Source organism: Lolium perenne, chromosome 4, assembly GCF_019359855.2.
Source record: "Lolium perenne isolate Kyuss_39 chromosome 4, Kyuss_2.0, whole genome shotgun sequence".
NCBI classification, from domain to species: domain Eukaryota; kingdom Viridiplantae; phylum Streptophyta; class Magnoliopsida; order Poales; family Poaceae; genus Lolium; species Lolium perenne.
This window is the reverse complement of record NC_067247.2, coordinates 402,751,210-402,772,480: the sequence shown is the minus strand read 5'-3', so window position 1 is coordinate 402,772,480 and position 21,271 is coordinate 402,751,210. Positions and strand designations below refer to the sequence as shown.

At 44.4% G+C, this 21,271-nt stretch overlaps 1 protein-coding gene across 1 annotated transcript; it reads right to left on the bottom strand.

The window, feature by feature from the left end:
* Window positions 1-11,147: 11,147 nt before the first annotated feature.
* On the bottom strand, window positions 11,148-12,019 carry LOC127348163 (uncharacterized). The gene is made up of 2 exons (XM_051374252.1): window positions 11,742-12,019; window positions 11,148-11,622 (listed from the first exon to the last, which is right to left on the bottom strand). The coding sequence occupies exons 1-2, from the start codon at window positions 12,017-12,019 to the stop codon at window positions 11,148-11,150; spliced, it is 753 nt and encodes a 250-aa protein (XP_051230212.1).
* Between the last annotated feature and the right edge of the window lie 9,252 nt (window positions 12,020-21,271).

The window sequence follows — 21,271 nt, the reverse complement described above, 5'->3', positions numbered from 1 at the left end:
AATTTGCCATCCAAAATTGCCCATGGATCAAATTGTTCCTACGTGCCTGGCTAAAATGTCGAAGGAAAAGAGAGACGTGAGCAAGATTGATGATCTGGTGACTCCTGTAGCCGAAGATATGATGGATGAACTTCTTCGGATGGACGCTGAGTTCTTTGTGAAGGGTAGCTATGCCGAGCATAGTACCCGTCCTTCCAATGAACGAGTAACCATAGACCATGTGCTAGGTATTCACTGAAGATTTTTCCTTTTTCTGTAGTTTCACCATTGATACGTCTTTGTACACACGAGCTATATTGTAACGCTGTCAACTCTGTAAGTATGTATTGTTTCTATTTTTGATCGTCGAGCCCCCGAGCCTTTGGCTGGTGCTTATACTATTTTCTTATCCCGAAGATTTGTCTCTTATTGCGAGAAGGTACATATATTTCGCTATCAATGGGTACGAGCCCCCGAGTGTCTTGGTGGTGACGTTCTATCTTTTTGTTGCGAGGTTTTCAAACCAAAGCAATAACATTTTGACGAGTACACTATATTTATAGTTGTTGGCCTCCGATATTCTATTTGGCGAGGTATTCTTGTACCAAGGCGAAATATTTCGGTAAGCCTAGTTTTGTATATATTTTGTAACTTTGAAGGCATTGAGCCCCCAGTGCATCGAAGAATAAGAAGTATATCTCCACTATCTTTATTATATTGCAGCACCGCGAGCCCGCCTCATTAAAAACCTTTCTCGGCCCCACTCGGTGCCCCGAGAAAGGAAAAGAGTGCGTCTGAAAACTCGCGGGCGTTTCAGTACATTGTATTTTTACAGGGGAGGACTATATTTCGACTCTAAGCGTAGAACACTTTGGCGTGCCACGTTCCAGGGGTTTTTCTCGGGAACCCCTGTCTTCTTATCTTTTATCCTGTATGCTCCTCCTTCGATTACTTCCGTAATGACGTAAGGGCCAAGCCATGGTGACTCGAGTTTTTCAGTACGCTCTTGGTTGAGTCACAAAACTAAGTCTCCAACTTGAAAAGATCTTGGTCGCAAATGTCGACTGTGGTAGTTTTTCAGGTCCTGCTGATATTTGGTTACCCTTGATAATACTTCGTCTCGAGCTTCGTCGAGTGCGTCGACGTCGTCTTCCAGTGCTTTCCTGGAAGCTTCTTCATTATACTCTGTGACTCTGGGGGAGTCGTGCTCTATTTCTATCGGCAGTACTGCCTCTGCTCCATGGACAAGGAAAAACGGGGTCTCCTGTGTCGCTGTATTTGGTGTTGTTCGGATGCTCCATAACACACTTGGTAATTCTTCTGGCCAGGTATGTCGAGCTTTTTCCAGTGGTCCTAACAAGCGTTTCTTGATGCCATTGCAGATGATGCCATTGGCTTTCTCGACTTGACCATTGGTTTGAGGATGTGCAACTGACGCGAAGTGCAATTTGATGCCTACCTCTGCACAGTACGCCTTGAACTCCTTTGACGTAAAGTTGCTGCCATTGTCTGTGACGATGCTGTGAGGTACTCCAAATCGAAAAACGATGTCCTTCACGAATTTTATTGCTGATGCTACATCTGGTGAATTTATCGGCTTTGCTTCTATCCACTTGGTGAATTTATCAACAGCAACCAACATGTACTCGTATCCTCCTGGCGAAGCTTTGTGTAATTTTCCCACCATATCGAGACCCCATTGAGCGAAAGGCCAAGATAAGGGTATTGGCATTAATTCTGCTACCGGAGAGTGAGGTTTTGCGGCAAATCTCTGACATGCATCACAAGTTCGCACTATCTCCTTCGCGTCCTCAATTGCTGTCAACCAGTATAATCCTGCTCGAAAAACTTTGGCTGCAATAGCTCGACTGCTCGCGTGGTGGCCACATACTCCTTCATGTACATCCTTCAGAATTATCCTTCCTTCTTCGGGTGTGACGCACCGTTGTAACACACCCGAAATACTGCGTTTGTATAACTCTCCTTTGACCACCATGAAAGCTTTGGACCGCCTAATAACTCGCCTTGCTTCAACTGGATCGTCGGGTATTGTTTTTCTTAGTATGTATGATATGTACGCCTGCATCCACGGGGTTTGTACCATCAATACTAGATCTTGTTCCTCTTCTTCTTCTTCCAATGCTTCTTTCGCAGCCCCCGAGGGTTTCTCGCTCTTCTCCTTCTTTGTTAATTTCTTCGGCTTCGTGGACCTCTCTGTTATTTCTTCCCAGAACACACCTGGGGGAATTGCGAGGCACTGCGACCCGATGTTTGCGAGAACATCGGCTTCATCATTGCTCAACCTACTGATATGGTTTACTTCGCATCCGTCAAACAGCTTCTCTAGCTCATTGTACATCTCTTTGTATGCCACCATGCTATCATTGACCGCGTCGCATTGGTTCATGACTTGCTGAGCTACCAATTGTGAGTCGCCGAATATCTTTAGTCGAGTTGCGCCGCAGGCTTTCGCCATCTTCATCCCATGTATAAGGGCTTCATATTCTGCTTCATTATTAGATGCGTTTGGGAACGTCATCTGCAGGACGTACTTCAATTTGTCGCCTTCAGGTGATATGAGTATTACCCCTGCTCCAGCTCCTTCTAACCTTTTGGACCCGTCGAAGTTCATAGTCCAGGTTCTCGATAAATCCGGAGGTCCTGTGTTTTGCAACTCCATCCACTCTGCGATGAAGTCTGGTAGAATTTGTGATTTTATTGCCTTTCTTTTTTCATACGTGATGTCCCGTGGAGAAAGTTCTATTCCCCAAAGGGAGACACGGCCTGTAGCTTCTGGATTATTGAGTATGTTGGATAAAGGCGCCTCATTCACCACTATTATCGAATGCGCCGAAAAATAGTGGCGCAATTTTCTTGCGGTTGTGAATACTCCATATGCTAGCTTTTGGTACTGCGGGTACCTCTGTTTTGAAGGCGATAATACTTCGCTGATGAAATATACTGGCCTCTGCACTCCATGGAGTTTTCCTTCTTCTTCTCTTTCGACCACTAGTGCCGTGCTGACCACCTGAGGTGTAGCCGCAATATATAATAGGAGCGGTTCTTTCTCTTTTGGCGCCACTAGAATTGGTGGTGTCGAAATTTTTCGTTTGAGGTCCTCGAAGGCCCTATCTGCCTCTTCGTTCCACTGGAACTTCTCTCCTTGTTTGATTAAGGCGTAGAATGGTAACGCCTTTTCTCCCAGCCTGGCGATGAATCTGCTTAAAGCTGCGACTCGCCCAGTTAACTGATGTATTTCTTTCAACTTTGTTGGCTTCCTCATTGTTACGATAGCTTGGATTTTTTCGGGATTTGCTTCAATCCCTCTTGCTGAGACTAGGAACCCGAGAAGTTCTCCTGCAGGGACGCCGAAAGAACATTTCGTTGGATTCAGCTTGAGACAAAATTTGTCGAGGTTGTCGAAAGTTTCTTTCAAGTCCTCGATTAGTGTTGCTCCCTTTTTTGATGTAATGACGACATCGTCGATGTATACTTGTACATTTTTCCCAATCTGTGTTGCTAGGCACTTCTGCATCATCCGTTGATATGTTGCTCCCGCGTTTTTCAACCCGAAGGGCATTGTTTTGTAACAAAATACGCCGTACGATGTGATGAACGCTGGTTTAGCTTCGTCGTCTTCTTTTAATCTGATCTGATTGTAACCAGAATATGCGTCCAGGAAGGAAAGACGTTCACATCCTGCCGTGGAGTCGATAATCTGATCGATCCTTGGGAGGGGAAAGTGATCCTTTGGACAATGTTTATTGAGGCACGTAAAGTCGACACACATGCGAAGGACTTTCGTGTTTTTCTTCGGCACCATTACTGGGTTAGCTACCCAAGTAGCCTCCGTAGATATCTCTTTGATGAAACCAGCTTCTCTAAGCCGATCGATTTCTGACAGCATGGCTTTGCGGTTTGGTTCCGAAAAACGCCGCAAAGGTTGCTTGATTGGTCTCGCAATAGGATCCAAGTTTAGGTGGTGCTCGGCAAGTTCCCTGGGTACTCCTGGCATGTCAGCTGGACACCATGCGAAGATTTTCCAGTGCTCACGGAGGAACTCGACGAGCGCGCTTTCCTATGCGAGGTCCATGTTTGTTGCGATGGACGTCGTTTTCTTCGGGTCTGTCGGGTGAATCTATACTTCCTTAGAATCTTTTGCTGTATTGAAAGTTGATTCTTTATTGGGCCTCCCTACGTCTGGCAGCACATCGTAATCAGTCATGAGCCTTGACACTGTGTACTCTGCCTGCATCCTGAAAGTTTCTGATAGTCGATGAAAATCTTTGTCGCATTTATCGGCTAGCGCAAAGCTTCCTTTGGTTGTGATTGGTCCCTTAGGTCCAGGTAACCTCCAAAGCAAGTACGTGTAATGTGGTACCGCCATAAACCTGGCATATGCTGGTCGCCCCAACAAAGCATGATACTGCGACGGAAAATCCACAACTTCGAATTCCAACCTCTCTATCCTGTAATTTTCTCGGGTCCCAAACTGAACGTCGAGATTGATCTTCCCCAGTGGGTAACTTGGCTTCTCTGGTGTGATGTCGTGGAAACGTGTGTCGGTTGGTTTCAAATTTGCGAGGGAAATATTCATCTTCCTTAGCGTATCTGCGTACATAAGGTTTAGACTGCTGCCGCCATCTATGAATACTCGAGATACATCGAATCCCGCGATTACTGCTGGTAAGATCAGTGCTGACTGCCCTGGTCGAGGAACTTGCTGTGGATGATCAGCTATTGTGAAGCCAATATCTTGCCCTGACCAGTTAAGGTACTCGACTGTTGGTGGTGGCATCTTTTCTGCCATAAACACCTATCGCGAGATTACTTTCTGAGCTCTATTGGATGGCGTGCCTTTCTGAATCATCGAGACCGCTCCGTTAGAGTTAGGATCGACGTAGGGCGGTGGAGCAGGTGCTGCCGCTATTCTGAGCTGATGTCGATTTTCATCCGTAACCGCGGGAGGAGGTGGCAAGTGAATCTCACTCCTAGGTCCTTGAGGATTTCTGTGTGCTGCCTGAGCATTTGCATGTCCTGCCCATCTTAACATTGCCTGGAAATTTCGGCAATCCTTTAGCAAGTGTCCTGACTGTCTTTTTCCATTGCTATCGAGAAAGAAATGCATCTGACACGGCCCATTCATCATCTCTTCGGGAGACACAAAAGGTCTCTGGAACCTTGGTCCGCTATTTTGCCTGTTATCTCTATTGTCGCTTTGTTGTGCATTACTTCTCTGGTAGTCATCTCTACTGTTTCCTCCATTGTTTCCTCGAAAGCCAGCCGATATTTGGCCAGGTGCATCGTAACTTGAAAATTGACGAGGGAATCGACGTCTATTTTGAAAATTTCGACTGCGGTCTTCCTCTGGGGACCTATGTCGTTTGTTATGTACCGCATCTTCGCCATCTGCCCATCTGTTTGCTATCTCCATTAAAGCTGATATTGTTCTTGGGTTTGTCCTCCCCAAGTCCTCCACGAAATCTCCTCGTCGAACTCCTGCAACAAATGCATCTATCGCTCTTTCGTCAGATATATTTTCTGCCGAGTTTTTGATGATGTTCCACCTTTGAATGTACTTCCTCATTGATTCATCATGCTTTTGTCGACATGACCTCAACTCCTCTAATGTCGCAGGTTTCTTGCAGGTTGACCGGAAATTCTTGATAAACACGTCCTCGAAACTTTCCCAGCTGTCGATGGAACCTGGGGGAAGCTTTTTTATCCATGATCTGGCGGCTCCGCTTAGATGTATCTGGATGCTCTGCATGGCTGTCGCTCTGGTCCCGCCTATCAATTTTACTGTCTCGAGGTAATCCACAAGCCAATCCTCAGGGTCTTGCAGGCCATCGAATTTCTTGAAACTATCGGGTAGCTTGAATCCTGATGGAACTCGAGTTTTTCGGACCCGTCGTGTGAAGCATGGGAGTCCACACATGTCCTCTTCAGCAAGTTCTGGTGAATGCCGACGTTCCCTTCTTTCTTGTCGCGCTCTATCAACTCTGGCTTGAGTTGTTGTGTCCCTGACTCCACTTGCTCTTGGTGGATCTTGTACTGCTGCGGTAGGTCTCGGACTATTTTGCCTTGCAGTTCCTTCGGGAGGTGTGGCTGTGAACGCTGCTCCCATGGCTCCACATCCTGCCATGGCCATGTTGTACAGCGCTTCCCTTGGATCTCCGGGAGGTGGCCTGGACGCTAAGATGAAGGCTTGTGTCGCCATGTACCCTGCTTCCGGTGTTTTTGGGATAATATTCCCTCTCGTGTCGATTGACATAAAGGACATGTCGAGGTTTTGGATTAGAGTTTCTCTTTTAGCTTCCGGTATATTTTGCAGCCGAGATCTTGCTCTCCTCCGAGCTTCTCTATGACTATCTCCCGAAGTTTCTGAGTGTCGACTTAATTCCGCTCGTCGCCTGCTTGATGCGGAAGCTGCCTCCCTTCTTCTGTTCAAAGCAGATGTCTGTTTTTCGAACTCTCTTCCAGCTCTGGCGAGTCTATATTGATAAGCTTGCAGTTCTTCGACTGTAGCAGTTGTCTCCATTGGTTCAGAGCCATCTAGAGCTTTCGCAGCTCTATCCCAGGCTGCTTGTGGAAATTGAACTCTGGCACGTGGTGTGGGCCCAACATATTTAGTGCCCAAACCTCTCCTTAGATCTGAGGGATCGACATAAGGATTTCCCAAATCGTCGAAAGCCTCTGATGTTTCCTCTTGATCGCGACTTGCTTCTCCAATGGCATAAACTTGGTGATATTTTGGAGTTTTTGCTTTGCTTGGTTCGGTGACACCATCATAGAAATTGGTGAAGACCTTCCCAATAGAGATGGATTTGTCGATGAAGTCGAAGCTATCGGTGTCGCTTGAATCATCGCTTATATAGGAGTCCGCCGATGACTCGAAGGACATGTCGCTGAAGATTTTGGCGAGTTTTTCACTTGCCCTGCTGCCGATGAAGCGTGGCGACGAAATCTCCTTGTCGCTTGACTCGACGGATGATACTGAGTTTGAGAAGTCAAAACCATCCGCCGATAATCCCGATGAAATCGGAACTTCGAGACGATACGATCCTTCTTTCTCGACGTGGAAGTGGAATTTTCCAAACGTCATCTTCATGGGCTCCTCCAGATACGCATATGCATCCAAACGGGAGGGCGGGTGAGGAATAAAATCAACGAGACCAGTTTCGATCTGTTTACCTCTCTCCATGATGTTGCTTGCTACTGATGAAGTCGACGATCTTGAACGTGCCATCGAGATCAGCTCCTTGTCGCCTCTAGATCCCACAGACTGCGCCAATTGACAAGGTATTAACTTGTCAATGTCTACGGATCGTAGACTAGGGTTTAGTTGGATGTAGAGGGCAAGTAGATCTCGAAGGTTTCAGCCGAAAAGTGCTCGACGAATATGAAAACTAGGGTTTGAGAAACAATGATTCGATGCCTTTCGTGTCCCTCGACTCCCCCTTATATAGGAGGCGGAGCCGAGGGATTCGTATTGTACAAGTTACAGAGTCCGGGAAGGTTTCTAACTCCTCCCGCAAGATTACACATAATGCTTCCTATTACAACTCTAGCTTTCCTTAACAATATCTTGGGCTCCTAAACCTTCTTATTCTTCGGGTAGTGGGCCTTCAGTAAACCCCGGGTACCATCATCAGCAGGCCCATTGGGGATGCCTATGTCAACCGCGGTGCGCACGACAACAATACGGTGACGAACGTCTGAGTCATCCACCCTCCGCCTCCCCACGATCGACATATAGGTCGTTCCATTGCAAGGCAGAGCACCGCCGAGTCCAACTTCCTGTGGCTGCCCAAATTGCCACCGACGCCCAGAAGAGGTTAGCCCCCCGTGCCACACTGTTATTCTATTCTTATTCCATGTATACTTTATAGGATGTATTGTCGCATTTGTGCTTAGGGTCTAATTTGTTGTTCAAAATTTTACAAAAAAAATCGTATATTTTTTGTTAATCAGCATTACACAATGAATTCCAAGCCGAGTTTTTATGTTGATTAGGTCAGTGATGTTGGTTTTATTTGGACAGATGGACGGCTCTATGGCTTCTAGGATTGACAATGAGAAAGCAACTACAGATGTTGATGACTCTAGATGGGAGGCTTTTGATATTTCATCTTCAGAAGATGAATATGAAGTACCTTCGTCTGATGATGATGATAGCATTTTTGGTGATCCTGTATCTGAGTCTGATAATGTGAGTCACTCACATTTTCATATTTTATCAGTACAGTATGCATGGGAATATCTTGTCCTTGAATTTTGCCTCCTTGTTGCAAATTTTGTAGATGGACATCGATGATGAAGACAACATAAGTGATAGAGATGATGAACCCACTTTTGAAAATACGAGTGATGTATGTTTTCTTTTATCTTACTTGCCTTCTTCCAGGTGAAGATGAACGCCATGTTTGTCATATTTGTTTAGGTGACAGGAAGTTCCCAGCTGGACCATACTAAGCACGAGGATGATAAGGATCCATATGATATTGATGCCGAAATGAATAGACAGCGAAAGTATGAGGCTGTAAGGGCCATGGCCTTTCTTTCCGAAGAGGCTGCCTATTATTTCTACAACAAGTATGCCAAAGAACATGGTTTTAGCATTCGACGCAAGAAGAAAAATGAACGCCTTGATGAATTAGGGACATCCACCATTCGGTATAGGCGGTTTCTTTGCTCCAGAGCTGGGCAACGTGAAAGCAAGTACTTAGAAATGGATGGCCGAACGTATAGGCACCGACCTGAGTCTCGCTGCAACTGTGGTGCCCATTCAAGTGTGTCGTATAACAGAAAAAAGGGTGTTTGGACTGTTCTGAGATTTGACGACAATCACAACCATAAGCCTGCTACAGCTGATCAAATCGCTTTTCTTCGGTCTCATAGAAAGATCAAGACTCATCAGAAATCTAGGATCATGTCACTGGGAGCTGCTGGGATGAGATTATTCAACATTATGAGGACATTTATCAGTGACACTGGAAAATACAGCAGGGTAGGATTTGTAAGAAAGGATCTTTACAACATGTCTTGCCGTGAAAAGAGGAAGATGATTGCAAAGGGTGACGCCAACACAACCATTGTCATTATGGAGAAGAGGAAGAGAGATGATCCTGAATTCTATTTTGATTACAAGCTTGGTAAAGGTGGAAAATTGTTACACATGTTCTGGTGTGATTCTCAGTCTCGGCAGGACTATGCCGACTTCGGTGACGTGCTGGTGTTTGACAGCATGTACAAAACAAATCGGTATGCTATGCCGTTCATACCTTTTGTGGGAACAAACAACAACCGCTAGACTACTGTTTTTGCATGCGCCATTGTCTCGGACGAGAAGGAAGAAACATATAAGTGGTTGTTAGAAACATTCCTGAAAGCCATGTATCAGCAGAAGCCTAAAGGGATCATCACTGATGGGGACGCTGCAATGATCGCCGCTGTTGGTAAAGTCTTTGCAGGCGTGTGGTACCGTGTTTGTACGTGGCATATTGAGAAGAACATGAAGAAGCACCTTGGCCCCCTGGCTCACAATGAATTTCGGTCGCTGCTGTACTACACCACTTCGGAACAAGTATTCGAGGAGAGATGGAGGGCATTCGTCGAGAAGCACCAGACGGAATTAACCAAAGAATGGATGAAGAGGATGTATAGGAGGAAGAAGTTGTGGTCAGCCGCGTATCTAGCGAATGGATATTTCCTCGAAATGAAAAGCAACCAGAGAGGAGCGAGAGTTTGAACTCCACCCTACACACCCACCTTGACTTTGGACTGACAATGGTGGATATGATTGTGCACTACGAGAATAACAGTAGCCGTGTCCGGGAGGAAGAGGCCTGCCATGACACAATAGACTCTCAGACAGTGCCGGTTGCAGTTACCAGGTACAAGGATATAGAGATGTCTGCTGCCCGTAAATTCACTGCTACAAACTTCTACCTTGTTCAAGGGGAGCTGAAAAAGATTGTGGGCCTAGAGATTGTAGATCAACTTGGATGTGCTGGTGGGTTAACAACCTTCATTGTCATGGATGAATAACCGTAAGTATTTGTTTTCAGTGGACTACAGACCTGAAAGCAAAGAGGAAACAATAATGTGCAGCTGCCGAAAGATGTATCGGAAAGGGCTACCTTGCAAGCACATCTTGTTTGTTTTGCATTTTGTGGGGTGCTCTGAAATTCTGAACTGTTGTGTTCTCCGAAGGTTCTCGAAGGATGCAAGGTATGGTTTGCCCTCGAGACGCGAGAGTGATTTGTACGGATGGGGATGGGAAGGGGTAGGTGAGCGGAGAAAGCATAGCGAGCTTACCCTAATTGGAGCAGAAGCTTTTGATGCCGCATTGCATGACCCATAATCTTTCAGCGAGTTTATGAAATGTATGAAAGGCATAATATACAGAAGAAAAGGCGCGTAGACCAGTCATTCAACGGCTTACCATGAGGATGCACAAAACAGAGGAGCTAGATGCATCAGTAGTGGGTGATCCTGAACAAGCTGAGACCAAAGGAGCACCTAAACAAAACAAGAAGTACTATAAGGACAAGGATACGAATCAACAGACGTCAAAACATGGCAGGATATTGTCACACGACGAGCGGAAGAATGAGAGGTTGTGCACTGCTTGCAATCAACCAGGTCATAACAGAAACAACAAGATGAAGTGCAGGCTACATAAGGAGTGAGTATCTGGTTCAGCCCTACTTAAATAGCTTGCACTAATCTTCTACTATTTTATGTGCCACTGACTTGTGTGTTATTTCATGCAATGCAGATATGATGGACCATCAGAAGTATGAGGAACCACCGGAAGTTCTGACAAGCATATGATGATTAATTGCTTGTCTACATTATGAACTACACTACTTGTTGCACTTGTGTATTATTTGGTGTACAAACATTGGTGTGATGTCAAAGGGCGAATTTTGATACTTACAACACAACAAGGGGAATTTTGTTCACAAATAACATAGAGCACAACTTATGTTTTGCACACATTGTGAATATGATTACAGACTGCACAAATCACTGAATGATACTTACAACACAACATGGAGAATTTGTTCACAAATAACATAGAGCACAACTATCTCTTGGACACATCGCGAATATAATTACAGACTGCACAAACACATTAGTACTTGCCCCCTTGAGGCTTATCACTCCCAGGCTTGCTTCTTACGCCTGGTCATGGATGAAGATTCATCCTGATTTTTGCATCTGGGGCAGATGTGGTCTGATCTCTGGAGGTGAGCTTGTCCCTCGTTCACCGTGTAGATCTTGTTGTATATCTCATAACTGAGATAGCCATCAATAGCTGCGTATTCGAGGTTCATCCAGGACAGTGGCTTGCATTCCCAGAAATCATGCCCTTCCTTCCTTCGCCGGTTGTACTTGAACTCCTTCTTCATGTTGGCAAACTTGGGATCAATAAGCTTTGCTGCAAGATCAGCCATTCCAGCCTGCGGTTGACCTTTAATCTTGAAAATGTCCTGGATGTCGATGTGTCTCTCTTCTGGAACAGGAAGACCGGCCGCACGAAGAACTTTTGTGTCATTTCTTTTATCAACACTTGTAAAAGTGTATTGCTTGTCCTTGAGAAAAGTCAGTAGGCGCGGACAATGATCTTTGCACCTTTGTCAAGAGCAGCACAAATAAATTCAATAAGTACCGTAATGAACACCGCAGCGCAACCATGGAAAATGTAGGGACGCTTTAAATATTCACAGAGACATATAATGATGAAACCCTACCTAATGTAGTGGAAAACAAGAATGTGCTCCCTCATGGCGATTTGCATTACCGCCAACTTGTATCCGCTAGAGTCATACTCGAGATCCAGACCAACGAACTTGAACCTTTCCTCGTCCTCGTCGAGCCAACCCTCGTACATACGAAGAATTCTATCAGCAGTCGCCGCCTCATTGGTGTAGACGACGTCGATATATGTCCTCCCGTGCACAAGGATGCGGTACTTCTCCGTCGTGGACTTCTCGTCTCCGGCCACGACGGAAGAAGAGGCAGATGCCATGGACAGTGTGGGAGGAAGGGAGCACTGGGATGCGGTAGACGAACGGACGTGGTTGGGACAGAACGGTGGAACTGCCATAGTATTGGGCGGGTATAGGGGCGGGAGGCGAACATGCAGTTAGAGGTCTGGCGGCCCATTGGCCCGTTACATGTCTGACGGCCTAACTAAAAAGTTTTTTTAATTTTGATTTGAATAAATCTGCAGCACATCTGGTTAAATTCAAAAAATTCAAAAAAAGTTTTAACCAACGGATTATGTTCACAAAAATGTGTGACATATTGGGTAAAAAAAACTGGATTTTTTTTGAAGGTCGAAAAATCGACTAGCTTAGAAAAAGTGGTTTGATGTAACCCAAACGGTTCTATTTCTAAGAATGTGGATTTTTCGACCTTCGAGAAACGCTCCAGAAATTTTTGCACACACTCTCGTATCCATTCTAAGACGAAGTGTTAAGTTTTTTTCATTTTTTGAATTTATGTGAAAATAAACTATTAAATTTCAGTTAAATTCGAGTTGGGAAAAACATAAGAAAACTAGAGAACCCTGCTGGATGGGCCATGAGTATTCCTTCCCCGCGTCCATGCTCCACGTTAATGGGCTTAGTTCAAACCGCGTTACATGTCTTACGGCCTAACTGAAAAGTTTTTTAATTTTGATTTGAATAAATCTGTAGCACATCTGGTTAAATTCAAAAAATTCAAAAAAAAAATTAACCAACGGATTATGTTCACAAAAACATGTGACATATTGGGTAAAAAAACTGAAATTTTTTCGAAGGTCGAAAAATCCACTAGCTTAGAAAAAGTGGTTTGATGTAACCCAAACGGTTCCGTTTCTAAGAATGTGGATTTTTCGACCTTCGAGAAACGCTCCAGAAATTTTTGCACACACTCTTGTATCCATCCTAAGACGAAGTGTTAAGTTTTTTTATTTTTTGAATTTCTGTGAAAATAAACTATTAAATTTGAGTTAAATTCGAGGTTGGAAAAAACAGAAGAAAACTAGAGAACCCTGCTGGATGGGTCATGAGTATTCCTTCCCCGCGTTCATGCTCCACGTTAATGGGCTTAGTTCAAACCGCGTTACATGTCTTACGGCCTAACTGAAAAGTTTTTTAGATTTGATTTGAATAAATCTGCAGCACATCTGGTTAAATTCAAAAAATTCAAAAAAAAATTAACCGACGGATTATGTTCACAAAAATGTGTGACATATTGGGTAAAAAAACTAGATTTTTTTTCGAAGGTCGAAAAATCGACTAGCTTAGAAAAAGTGGTTTGATGTAACCCAAACGGTTCCGTTTCTAAGAATGTGGATTTTTCGACCTTCGAGAAACGCTCCAGAAATTTTTGGACACACTCTCGTATCCATTCTAAGACGAAGTGTGAAGGTTTTTTATTTTTTGAATTTCTGTAAAAATAAACTATTAAATTTCAGTTAAATTCGAATTGAAAAAAAAACAGAAGAAACTAGAGAACCCTGCTGGATGGGCCATGAGTGTTCCCTCCCCGCGTCCATGCTCCACATTAATGGGCTTAGTATTAGCAGCACATGTGCATTTAGGGTTGAAATAGAATTAAACAACGTATTATGTCCTAAAAACGTGTGACACTAAAAATAGTCTGAATTACAAAAAATAGTTTTGACTACAAAACGCACAAAAGTGTTTGCTGACATAAAAATAGTACAACCCGAATACAAAGATGATTTACAATTTCTCCTTCCATTCTATGAGGAATCATCCATATGCATATCTTATAATGTGATATCTTCAATCTCAAGCCTGATGCACAAATCCCTGAATTCAATCTTCAAACATACTAATGAACCTATCACAAGATGAGCTGCTACACAGAACGCATTCCATCCATCTATAAACTCAATATGCTGCCACTTGTAGATTGTATAAGCTCTAACCATTTGTCCATCAATAGATCTACTATAAAAAAATAGCAGCACCTTCTCTCGGCCTATAGTATCCACGAGCAACATCAAATAGAATGAGCTACAAAAAATTAAAATATAAACAAACAAAACATTAGAACTGTTAGTATGTTATGAATGAAACTTAAAAACAGTGATCCAATAATAAAAACAAGTGAAAAAGTTACTAACCAAACGAGTTAGAGACGATTCATTCAACCTCGTCACAAAGAACTGAAGTACTTCGAAGAAATCAAGGAATTCGCTTTCCTTCATTTTATTTAGCTCTTTGAATATAGCCAATGTAACTGCATTCATCTCTGCGGAGTTAATATCTAGCAAATCTGAGAAAATGGTTTTCTCAAAAGTAACTCTGCAGCACTCCAAAACCTCCCAACAATCTGTCAACACCCGGATTTTTAAGTCCGAATGCCTATTATGTCATACATCGCAATCCCAGGAATATTGTTGTTGCGAGGCATAATAGTTACGTATCACAGTCATCATTCATTACAAACCATAAGTCTTACAAATTTGGAATCACATGATCCATATTACACGAATAGTTGATCTATTGATCAACGAACAAACACAAGTTCATAGTTCAACCTAGCGGAAGCGTAAGATACAAGGACTCTCTAGTCCACAGCCAACGCTTGACGTCGGAAGGCGCTTAGTTATCGTAGGCGTCCTGCTGGTCATCTCCTTGGTCATCTTCATACTCTGGCCATTTGAATAGCCAGGGACAAAGCCGTGAGTACGTTGAGTACTCGCAAACTAATACTAATGTAAGTGCTAGACATTCTAGTATGGTTTGCTAAGTTCTAGTTTCTTTGCATAAAGCTAGTTTTAGTTCACAAAGTTTGAGAAAATCTTAATCAAGTGCTAACTAACTCAAGTGGGAACATTAGTGTCATTCCCACCATTCAAGTGGTGATTTCAATTCAATTCACCACAAGTCATTTCACCATCACCCTTTTCAACATCATTTTCAAAGATATGACATCGGAAACTGTATGGCCTTTCCAACCGTCCGTAACCATGGACGCGGCTATTCGAATAGGTTTACACTCTGCAGAGGTTGCACACTTGTGCCACAACATTTGATTTCATCCGTCGGGATTACCCCGAATCATCGTAACACGATGCGGATCATCAACCATAACCTTTCACTTACGAATCCTAGTATGAGCACCTCTCCCCATGAGCTTGGCCTCCAGTGAAGACCAAGCTGTCAACACAGGAACTGCACAGGGCTTGGGCCGAACATTCACCTCATTTCGCATCATATCATATCATTTCTTTTGTGGTAGAGGCAGCTTTCGGCATAACCCCGATGACGCTTGTTTAGAGGGAACCCATACTAAGACGCATAAACTTCCAGTTAAGCCCTACCCATAATCAGGTATTGTGGGGGTACTTAATAATTGGAAAGGTATCGCATTCAACCCAACATCATTGTTTTATCAAAAATCACCATCTTCTGTTGTTCACATTCACCTTCAAAATCATTCAATGGAATGCATCTTCATTCCAAGGTTTCAAAAGTCCTTCAAATTCACATGGTTCCCATCTAGAATAGTCAAGTTTTAATTCATTAGCACTAGCTCTAATTCATGAGGGGTGCTATCTTGCTTTGCTTGGAGAGACTAACTCACTACTCTAGAAATCAACTTGTACTTTGACCCAAGTTAACTATAAAAGTAACTCATTTAGAAAACAAGTAAAAACTTGTAAAGTAAAAACTTGGGATGGGTTCATATAAGAAAAGATAAGAAACATGGTGCCTTGCCCCAAGGGGCTTTGCACTTTGCAAGAATATTAGCTTGCCTTGGTAGTTCTCAAACTGTTCCTCCTCCTCCTCTTGGTAGCAACCTTCTTCTTCGGCGTACTCTCCGGTGCTACCGTCTAAATTTGAATATGAGTATAATTACTCACTAATTCAATGGCCATTCCATACATCACATATAACACACAAACTACTCTATGCACACAAATAAATTAACTAGAGTACATGGGTTGTGGGGTTTAAATAGAATTCACTTCTTTGTATTTCATATGTAAATGATAGTTTCCATAGGGTTCTTGAGAAATAATTTCCTCTTATTGAAATCTTCTTAAGATTTAAATTTCTCAAACAATCATAGATGAACTCATATTGACCTAAGTCAAATGTTCATCATCATCATTTGTGAAAATGATTTAAATGAGGTGGATCACCTCATACTATTTAAATAACCCTACATTTGATTTAAATCCCAAGTAATTCAGATAAGAGAGTTTGGGACCAGGGGTCCAAACATCCCATGAATCCATGTGAGACAAGTTTAAATGAAGTGTAATACTCCACATAATTTAACTTTAATAGTTTTGGACAATATCAACTAGTTAAACTAGCCATATCATCCATTAATTAAACTAGGGCATGATCATGCAAAGTGACCACACCATTTTATTGCATAAACAATTAGTGTAAGTCAAATGTGAGCTATTAGAGTTGGAATTAACTTAATATCTATTTTGGTTGATTTTTAAGAATTATTTCAATAGGGAAAAGTCCCTATCTTGTTATTTTTATCACATATATTCTACAAAGAATCTGGCCATGAGGCCAGTGGCATTGGCTAGATATTTTCATTAGCTTTCCAACAACATAAAGTTCATTGAATTTGGTTAAGCCAATTTAAATCTATTCAATTTCAAAGTTTGGGCAGTATTGATAAAGTTTGGAAATGTTTAAAAAGGATTTGAATTAAACAGGCCGGCGGGAAAAGCTAACGGGCCAAAAGATTTAAAAACGGCCCAAGCCAGCCCACCACGCGTCTGTGCCCGCGTGGGCTGCCTGACCAGGGGGTCCCGCATGTCAGCGTGTTTTAAACGCCGAAGTGGTACGAGCGACGTGGCGCGTTGGATTAGAAGACGATCCAACGGCGCACAGTCGTCGTCTTCTCCGACGAGAAGCAGAGGGTCTGGCGGCGAGGGTAGGGGGTCGGAGAGCTTACGGCGGCTCCAGCAAGGTATGGCAGTGTGCGCGAGGTAGATGTGGACGACGGCGAAGCAGCTGGTAGCAGTGGCGGAGCTCGAGGTGGCCTGGATCAATGGTGATTGCTCCAGGGCTTCCGCGGCTCCGATCTTGCAATTGGCCTTGCTCCGGCGATGATCGAGGTGGCTAACGGTGCGAGGCGAAGTGGTGAAGGGTGGGGAGTGAGGTGGTGTGCTCAGTTGCTTCCAGGGAACTCTCTATTTATAGGATTGAGCAAGGGTTGCGGGGCAGGGTGGTGGTCGACATGCTCGCGGCGTCTCCGGCGAGCTAGCGAGCTAGGCGAGGGTGCGGCAGTGTTCTACGGTTCCTGGCGAAGCGAACGGTGGCGACAGCTTGGTCGGGCGGCGTCTGGATTGGTCGCGTTGCTTCCACGACTGCCGCGGCGTTCACGGGATGTGGTCGTCGTCTCCGGCGGCGGCGGTCACGGGTTGGTGCTGGGCGCGTGTCTGGCGGCGTCGCGGTGGCAAGCAGGCGCTCAACTCGTTCACAGGGGGTCCAGGGAGGGCTCGAGGTGGTGGCGCGGCGCGTGGCCAGTGCACGTCCACGGCGTGCACTCGCGCGACATGAGCGGCATCTGGGCGCGTTCTGGGCGCGCGGATTCCGGTGACGGTCGCCGTCCCCCTCGACAATGGCGATGCTAGGCGGTGCTAGGGAAGCAAGGTGGAGCTCTGGGACATGGTGGCCGTGGCTGGAGAAGAGAGAGGAGAGGGGTGGCTCGACATGTGGCATGTGGCCGGCATGGCTATGCCATGGCTTGCTATGCCTCTCCTCCTAGGGTTTCTATGCTGGTGTTAGTGAGAGAGGGAACCAGGGGACCAAATGGGGTAGGTTAGTGTAGATTAGGTTGAGTAGAAACACTATTTGCAATAGTTGCAAATAGTGCCCGAATTTGGAAAATTCAAAAATAGCCCAATTTGAAATAATTCAAATGGTGAAAGTGTTTGAAATGTGAGTGTTGATATTAGTTGTAAATGACCAGAGGTGAATTGAGGTGGTGGTGGAATTTTTAGAATTCAAAATTTTGCCAAAATGGCTAAGTGGAGAATGTTCCATATGTTAAAAAGTTGAATCTTTGGATGAGCCTTGCTCATGATCAAAGATGAATTTGGCATGGTGATCTTCACCAAAGTTGTTCACCTTGATGTTGACTTTGAAATGGTGCAAAGAGTTAGCAAGGATTGGTTTGGGCAAAATGAATGGCAAGGGCTCAAAGTGGTGATCAGACTATAATTGTCAATTTTGACCATTATCATATGTGAGTGGGATTTGTGTTTGAAATTCATTTGAATTGTGAAACTTTGATTCCAAAAGTTTTAATAAGTGTTTAATAACATTATTCAACTAATGGTGAAGACCAAATTGGTCTAGGGTCAAAATTTATAAAAATGCCATAGGGCATATGTGAGGGTTTTTAGGGTTTTGCAATTTATGGATTTTCTTCCTTTTTGATTTATTTGGTTGGTGATCTTCATATGATCACACTAGGGTTTTAGAACATCTCAAATACAAGTAAAAACAATCATCATGGCATATCACTCAAATGCACAAGTCCTATGCATGGTACTATATGCAAATAGAAAAGTTTTTGTTGGTTTGAAATTTTGCTTTCTGGAATTCTCTAACTTTCTTTTTATTGAAATTTGGGGTGTTACAAACCCTTCCCCCTTACAAAAGATCTCGTCCCGAGATCGAAAAGAAAGTTAGGTACTAAAGAGATCTGGGTACTCCTTCTTCATGAAGTCTTCGCGTTCCCATGTGGCTTCATCCTCGGTATGATTGCTCCATTGGATCTTCAGAAACTTGATGCTTCGGGTGCGGGTGGTTCGGTAAGCTTCTTCCAAGATGCGAATCGGCACTTCGCGGTAAGTCAGATCCTTGTTGATATCCACCGATCGGTGATCGATGTTCTTGAACACTTCGGTCTTCTCCGGGACTTCAAGGCATTTCCGGAGAAGTGAGATGTGAAACACGTCGTGCATAGCCGACATTTCTTCAGGCAACTCCAGTTGATAAGATACTTCACCTCGGCGGCTAAGGACTTGGAAAGGTCCGACATAGCGGGGTGCAAGCTTTCCTTTCAGTTGGAACCTTTGCATTCCTTTCAAGGGGGATACTTTGAGATAGACGAAATCTCCGATCTCAAAGGTCATCTCCCAACGTCTTTTGTCGGCGTAGCTCTTCTGTCTGGATTGCGCCGTTTTGAGGTACTCGCGGATCTTGTGGACTTTTTCTTCGGCTTCACGAAGAACGTCTGGGCCGAAGACTTGGCTCTCTCCGACTTCTGACCAGTTCAGGGGGGTACGGCACTTCCTTCCGTACAAGGCTTCAAAGGGGGCCATCTGTAGGCTGGCTTGGTAACTATTGTTGTAAGAGAATTCTGCGTAAGGTAGGCAGTCTTCCCACTTGGATCCGTATTCCAGTACGCATGCTCTAAGCATGTCTTCCAGTATCTGGTTTACTCTCTCAGTCTGTCCGTCGGTCTGAGGGTGATAGGCGGTGCTGAAATTTAGGCGAGTGCCTAGTCCTTCATGCACTTTCTGCCAGAACCTTGAGGTGAACTGTGATCCTCTATCTGACACTATCGATTTGGGGGTTCCGTGCAGAGCGACTATTCTGGAGATGTAAAGTTCAGCTAACTTTGGGCCTTGATAGGTGGTTTTGACGGCGATGAAATGGGCGACTTTGGTCAATCTATCGACCACTACCCATATTGAATCATTGCCTTTGCTGGATTTGGGCAGTCCGGTGATAAAGTCCATTCCTACGGAGTCCCATTTCCATTCCGGAATCTGGAGGGGTTGTAACAATCCGGCGGGTCGTTGGTGTTCTGCCTTGACTCTCTGACAGATGTCACACTTAGCGATATAGCTACCGATCTCTCTCTTCATTCCGTGCCACCAAAATTGTTCTTTTAGGTCCTGGTACATCTTAGTACCTCCGGGGTGGATTGAATAAAGGGTGTCATGGGCTTCTTGCAGAATGACTTGTTTCAAGTTAGAGTCCGATGGTACGCAGAGACGTTCTTTGTACCAAAGAACTCCGGCTTCGTCTACGGTGAATCCGGGGGCTTTTCCTGCGGCTATCTGTTTCTTGATTCCGTCAATGCTAGCGTTGTCTTTCTGGGCTTCCTTGATCTGACCAACCAAGGTGGGTTGCAGTTCTATGCTGGCTCGGAATCCTTCACTAACAAGTTCAAGTCTGAACTGTTCAAACTCTTGATGCAAGCTGGGCTGTTCAGTTGCGAGCATGGAGTTCAACTGACACGGCAGTCGACTCAAAGCATCCGCTACCACATTGGCCTTGCCGGGGTGGTAGTGAATCTCCATGTCGTAATCCTTGATCAATTCGATCCATCGGCGTTGTCTCATGTTTAGCTCCTTCTAGGTGAATATGTATTTGAGGCTTTTGTGGTCGGAGTAGATCTCGCATCGATTACCCATGAGGTAATGACGCCAAACTTTCAGGGCTAAGACCACGGCTGCAAGCTCGAGGTCGTGGGTTGGGTAGTTCTGTTCATGTTGCTTGAGTTGTCTTGAAAGGTAGGATACAACCTTGCCTTCTTGCATAAGCACGCATCCAAGTCCAGTCTTGGAGGTGTCGCAATATACGTCAAAGGGCTTTGCGATATCTAGCATGATCAGGATTGGGGCTGTTGTCAACCTACTCTTGAGCTGTTGAAAGCTCTCTTCGCATTTGTCGGTCCACTCAAACTTTCTGTCCTTTTTCAGCAGTTGGGTCATTGGTCGAGCGATGCTCGAAAAACCTTCTACAAATCTGCGGTAGTATCCGGCTAATCCAAGAAAAGCGCGGACCTCAGTTTGTGTGGTTGGGGCTTGCCATTCCATAACGGTTTTGATTTTGGCGGGATCAACGGCAATTCCTCCTGCAGACAAGATGTGTCCGAGGAATCCAACTTCTTCCAGCCAAAACTCACACTTGCTAAACTTAGCATACATCTTGTGCTGTCTAAGGGTTTCTAGGACAATCTCCAAATGCTGTTCATGTTCCTCTTCGGACTTGGAGTAGACGAGGATGTCGTCGATGAATACAACGACAAACTTGTCCAAAAAGTTCATGAAGATCTTATTCATGAGATTCATGAAATAAGCGGGGGCATTGGTCAGTCCAAATGACATGACGTTGTACTCATACAACCCATATCTGGTGGTAAAGGCAGTTTTTGGAATGTCGGTGGCTCGGATCTTCAGTTGGTGGTATCCAGTTCTAAGATCAATCTTGGAGAAAACTCAGGATCCGGTGAGTTGGTCAAACAAGTCTTCTATCTT

Excerpts from the sequence above, each read along its gene's own strand:
- LOC127348163 (XM_051374252.1), bottom strand. The coding sequence starts at position 12,019 with ATGGCATCTGCCTCTTCTTCCGTCGTGGCCGGAGACGAGAAGTCCACG. Across the intron at positions 11,623-11,741 it reads CTTGTTTTCCACTACATTAG|GTGCAAAGATCATTGTCCGC; the intron begins GTAGGGTTTCAT and ends CTCTTGACAAAG.